General features: G+C 37.3%; 1 protein-coding gene across 1 annotated transcript; it reads right to left on the bottom strand.

Moving 5' to 3' along the window:
• Positions 1-4569: 4569 nt before the first annotated feature.
• LOC115674058 (basic leucine zipper 43-like) lies at positions 4570-5420 on the bottom strand. Its single transcript, XM_030596380.2, has one exon. It carries the CDS (start codon positions 5352-5354, stop codon positions 4749-4751), a length of 606 nt encoding a protein of 201 aa, XP_030452240.1. The 5' UTR covers positions 5355-5420; the 3' UTR covers positions 4570-4748.
• Positions 5421-6211: the final 791 nt, after the last annotated feature.

Here is a 6211-nt window from a genome sequence, read left to right on the forward strand (position 1 = left end):
TTAGACGACTTCGACTTGGGTAAAATAAGAGATGTTTCGATAGAAGTTGAATTTGGAGCTTACAATTCAGAGATGGAAGAAGGGAGGAGACAATCTCAAGGGAAAGGAAGGAGACGATGCTCACGGGAAAGGAAAGAGACGACGTTCAAGAAGAAAGAGGGACGTCCAAAACGACGTCATTTTGCAGTCGTGGATATTTTTTCTTAAACCATTTGCCACGTAGGAGAGAGAAGTGATTAAAAAGCGCCACATCAGCATTTTTCATTAGTAAGTTTGACAATGTTAATTTTAGGACTCGATTAAATCAATTTGACAAGTTTTAGGACTGAATTACATTTTTTGCAAGTTTTAGAACGCAATTGCACTTTTATGACAAGTTTTAGGACTTCTAGTGCACTTATCCCTTACTTTAACTTTAGTTAGTTGTTATTATCTTTGGGTAACTCTTGAGTAGCCTTCAAATATATTCCTCTTGGTCAGGTAATTCTATTCTCAAATATTTTCAAGTCTTCAAGCTTCAAAGATAGGAGTCCTTACATCACTCACTTCTAATCTTCAACTTTCCTCTTGATTTTCGTTTTCCAATCTTGCGAGGAAAAATGAAGATCCCAAACTCGTATTATTATAGCTTCTTTCTAAATCTTTCAGGTGTTGGCAAAGTTAATTATTGGACTTTACTACATTTTTACTAATGGGTTTTGTCTTTTTAAAGACCAAGAATTGTTAATTTCATGTACTTGTTTATTTTACTTGAAAGTGACTAAAGTTTTGAGTTGTTCTAGTCTTTTTCAAGGTAAGTAAAACTCAAAAGGTTAAGTTAGATTTATCTACTTAGTACTTTTGACTTGGTTGGTTGGTGCTTGTTAACTTGGTTTGAATGCTAATCTTGAGAGTGATCATGCTTCGATAATGACATGTTTAAATATTGTGTTGTTTGACTTAAATTGACAAGTAGCTTCAGGTGTAGAAACCGTGTGATCGACTCCTTAAAAGGTTTTGTTGTATATTGGATGAGAGAAGTGTAAGAACATGGAATTTGGACTTGGAAATGATATTCACATAATTTTGTATTAGGTATTGGCTGACTAATTACCGTACTGATTTTCATTATTAAAGTTATTTCAAACAAGTTACCAATCTCTAATTAAACTATCGATTGTAACCTTTTCACCAAGTCTAGTTATTCTATAGATTATGACCACTTCACCGATTTTAAGCATCTTTCAAGCAAAATCAATGTCCTAACCAACTTATCGATATTCATAAATTGTCAAATTTTCGAGATGTCAATTTTCAAGTGTCAATCCCAACGTTGTCAATTTTAAAGATTTCGATTTTCGAGTTGACTTGCTTATTGTGACCCAAGTAGTTGATGTCCAAGTGGTTGATTGATATATTGTGAACTTTTTTGTGTTATCTACTTAATAACTTGTTGATTTCCATACAAATTTTACTTATATCTAACATATCTTATCATTGCTTGCATGAGAAATGAAAGGAGGTTAGCATGTTATTATCATTATTCGCATACATGATCATTGAAAGGGCAAGGTAATTGTATTTCGAAAATGATTGAAAGGGCAAGGTAATTGTATTTCGAAAATGATTTGCATGAAAAGATGTTGCGTACCGGATGTCGATTCTTGAAAAAGAGTGTTGATTATGTTGTCGATGCAAGGGAGATCGTATGATTATAATGTTATCATGTGCCTCGCTAATATATGATTATATATGAAAAGTATTATGTTATGTTTTTGTTGCCCATATATTAGTGTTGACGATGCCCTGGGAGTGTTCGGGATGACGTCTCGGAGTGGAGATGCCATGTGTATCAGAATGCCTTGGGAGTGTTCGGTATGAGATGAAGTAACAAATATAATATGTGCATGTATATATAAACACATATACTCACACATTTCTATTAATAAACTAATTGGTGGTAGATGTGCATCACAATTTGTTATGTCATCCTCTTGCAATGAAGTGAATAATCTTATGCAACATTATTCATCGATTTTCATTGGCATATTATGATAGGAAGAATAGTGCATTTATTCGTTCAATTGCCTCTCATAGCTATTTTGTACTCGTCTTGATTTAACATTATTTTGTAGAGTAAGATGATTTTCTACCTTAGACTTGAAGATTTCATACACTAAACTTTGACTCACTCCTTATTTTTTAGATTTGTAGGATGGATCAACCTTTACCACTGCGGTTTGGAGTTCCTGTATATTTTGACTGCAAATATCAAGATGTGCTTGTACCTGAATTAGCGGTAATATATACTAAGTGTAGTTCTGTGGTATGGATCGATGTGGGGATTTTGGGGTGGATCCCTCATTGATTTGTTATCTAGTACTTCAACATCGATGGCGAGTTGGTCTCCCTAGTTTCGATGGTAACGGCATGTCGATTGGCGAGGTTATCAATCCGTAGTGTAGTAGCATGACTTTGTATAGGCAACTTTTTGGGTGCATGAGCATGGGATAGTATTGACGCAGATCTGACCTTCTTCCCAAAGTTAATGCGTTGTATTCTATTCCATTTTGTACTAATATTACTGCTTGGAAGAGGGAAGATAAAGCTAGAATGTATTTGTCAAACTCACATTTCTCATGCAATGTCTTTTTTGTGCTCCGCATGCTTAATAGTAACAATAAATAGTTTTAATATTAGTTCTTTTGTCGTACATGACATTTTGAGGCGTCACATATTAAGTTGTAGATTTGTTAACGAATCAATAGATTCGTTTGCGATTCAAGAGATTGTTGATCCTAATAGATACGTATCGCTTAAATCCCTAGTCAAATCAAATCATAAATTACAAATCAAGGATCAACCAATTCTGAGTCAAGCTTTCCCTGGTCGAATCAAATCCTTTTGACACACTACAAGGCAATGTCAAAAATAGCACCGCAAGACTCAACACAAATTAGTTCAAGTATGCACTTATAGGTAAAATGGTTGATTGTTGAAATCAGCATGTTTGTGTTTGACATGAGCTCGAGCTACTCGAGTATCGTGTCAGGTTTAGCTCAAGCTTGAAAATAATCAGCTCAACAAGTTTATGAGTCTAATTGAGCCTTATCGAGCTTATATTATTTTTTCCAAAGAATGATTAATACTTTGAAAAAAAAAAAGCTCAGAAATCCTCAAAATTAAATAATAAATCAATTATTCAAGCTTTCTAAGATTGAGCTTATTTTCTTTATAAATAGGTCTTAATCGAATCGAGCTTGAGTATTATGGTTTTTCATTCGAGTCAAGCTCAAACAAAAATGTCGATACTTAATCAAGTTCAACTCAAGTTTTGAGCAGAGCTCGAGCTTGGTGCTATATCGACTCGACTCGGCTCAATTACACCTCTAAATGCACCGCAGTCCAACTCCACTCCAAGTACCCAACATTCTCAAATATAAGTGTTCATGGAAATTTCTCTAATTTAAGCACAGCACAACAACTAAAGGCTTGTTTATTTGGACTTCTCACAAGTGAAGAAGCAACATTTTTATTCATCGATATTTGATATACTATTCATATTTAAAAAGATTATAATTCAATATATATGTCAACATTTATATATTGTTGAATGTCTCATATGGTTAAGACTAAAAAGAGTCAAAAGTGTGTTGTGCACCACGAGTTTTGAGAAAAGTAAAAAAGTTGAAATCAATTCAAACAGACATTATTTACTCAAATTTCTGCAATTTATAACCCAAAACACAATCTCTTGGCTATGAAATATTGACCAAACTTTGACCGAGGATATCTCCCTTGTATCTTTGTAACCTCTATTTTCATGGGTGCTTCTGAGATTGAGAAGTCGCCAAAACGAGGCAACCATCCTCAAGAGTGAAAAATTGACCATGAACTCATCGAGCAATATTAGAATTGCCTCATTTATGAAGCTTTTTTTTTCCATTTATGAAGTTCAACTCACATTTTTTGAGCTACCTTGGTCAACACAACACTAATTATTTGACTTTCCAGAAAAAAAAAATAAACGAAATTTAAGTCAACCACACTCCTTTAAAAGTCAAAGAAGATAGGGCAGTAGTTCATTTTTAAGGTAGTTTCAAGTGGGTTGTTCAAGAGCACTTAGCTAAGAAATTTTGAAGTAGCCCCAAAATCTAACCATTGTCCTGGATGAAAATGATCCACGGATTGAGTACATTCCAGTACTGGGAAGAACAACCAAAGTTTCAGGATTTAAAGTTCAGGAACTTCTATATACCATAAAGGCAATACAAAAGAGTCGTGGAATACTTATAATTTAACAAGATATCTCTTGTAACTTGACTCGCCATTAAAATTATTTCGGGGGGCCGCGTCTATATTCCTTCGAGGAACCATTCATCGTGGGCTTAGTTGCGGTTGAAACGCAAAGGTGGTAGGTGTCAAACTTTGATTGGAAACTCTGTGAATTTTGGTGCGGTGCATACTTTATACACGAACTAGGACATAATTCTTTAGATCTGCATGACGAGACAACAGGACAGGAAAAAAGAACTCTTTAACTTATTGACCCTGAAACGCCCAGATTCCTCCTCTTCGAGCAAAAGGGGATTAGATGATAATGCTCAAGCGAATGTTATTGTCAATTCAGTAAGACTCATACATGGAGCTCCAGAAGAGGTAGGTGAAGACACAGGCACAACACTTTCCACAAGAAGGATCGGAAGCGGTTCTTTCTCTCTAAGTTTTTTTTTTCGATTTTTTATGATCTCACATGCTTGTGGCCGTATCTAGCCTAGCAAGTCCATGGAACTCGCGATGGAGTGGCTTGACGGTTCAGCTCTGAGATAAGCAGCGTTGCACGGGACCTCATCGAGGTCCCTCAGCACCGAGATGGGGCTGCTCAGCCTCATGTCGGTGAGCATCTGGCGGAGCTCGGAGGCCTCCTCCTTGAGCTGGACATTCTCCTGGAGGACCCTGTCGTGGTCCTCTGAGGCCTGGTTGAGCTTGTCTACGAGCTGGTGGTTCTCGTGCCGGAGCCAGACGACCTGCGACCACAGCTCGTCGAGGTGCTTCTGCTTCCTCATCCGGGACCGCCGCGCCGACTCCCGGTTTGATATCATCCTCCTCTGCCTCCGCTCGTTGATGATGCTCAGCTGCTGCTCCTCGGACTCGTCCGAGGTCGAGTTGTTACTGAGGCATGAGGCCTGTGCGTTGCCGATGCCGTTGAGCTCTTGGACTTGGGGATGGAATTGGAAGTTGTACAGTGAATTGGAGAGTCTAGTGAAGTTGAATGCCGGAGATTGATCCTGCATCAAACTTGTCATTTGAGATGGGTATGGAGATGGGTTTGAAGGGCAATAGTTATACAATCCTGACACTCCACTGGGCTCCATCTGTTCTTTTTTCCTAAGATCAAGAGTTTAGAGAGGATGAAGTTCAAATTTGATCAAGTTGGTGTTTAGAAAAATGAGAGACCCCTCAAATTGCAAGAGCGTGGTTTTATAGGCTGAGGAAAGGTTGAAGTGGCCCCACTGATTGCCATTATCGTACGTCAGAGAAGAGTTTTGGAATAATATTTATGCAAGATTATGTACACATTTTATGTTATGTAGTGACCATTACATTGTCCTTTATGTGGCGCATGAACTAAAGAGTAATTCATAAACTATTTTCCTGGCTCCTATGGGGCATGTCATGGTCATACCTGAGCCTGCGAGCACTTGAAAAACATCAATCATTACATGGTGGATGAGATCTGAAATGTGGAAAACCATCCTCCTTTCTGCGATCAAAAAGCTTGCTTACATCAGAGAGAAGGCGAGAGAATTCAGATCGTGGGTGGTATAATTATATGGATAGGGTAATCGTGTGGTTGAGTAAAAACGAGTAAATAGTAAGAAATAAATTTTATTTCACATCGTGCCGTTATGCTTTAATTGAATATTTTAAGCCGATATATATCCTAGTTAGAGCGCTTTGACTAATTCCTCACGTCTCATATTTTATCCGCTCTTGGGTTTCTCTTAATGAAAATGTAACGTGGTTCAAAAGTTCTTTATCGATGTTTAATCTAAGTTTTCGAGTTTGGTATTCATATAAATGAGAAAATGAAAGCTTTCAAGAAATGCCAAAGTCAACCCCACTTGAGAAATACACGTAGACCTGCGTGTCAACCAGGGATATGAGCAGAGGCTGAGCTACTGTATTGGCCTATCTAATGAGTTTACCAATGGAAAACTAGGCTACGAGG

Source organism: Syzygium oleosum, unplaced genomic scaffold (genome assembly GCF_021117445.2).
Source record: "Syzygium oleosum isolate NSW1041296 unplaced genomic scaffold, Sole_v2.1 Sole_v2.19, whole genome shotgun sequence".
Lineage (NCBI taxonomy): Eukaryota > Viridiplantae > Streptophyta > Magnoliopsida > Myrtales > Myrtaceae > Syzygium > Syzygium oleosum.

Excerpts from the sequence above, each read along its gene's own strand:
- LOC115674058 (XM_030596380.2), bottom strand. The coding sequence starts at position 5,354 with ATGGAGCCCAGTGGAGTGTCAGGATTGTATAACTATTGCCCTTCAAAC.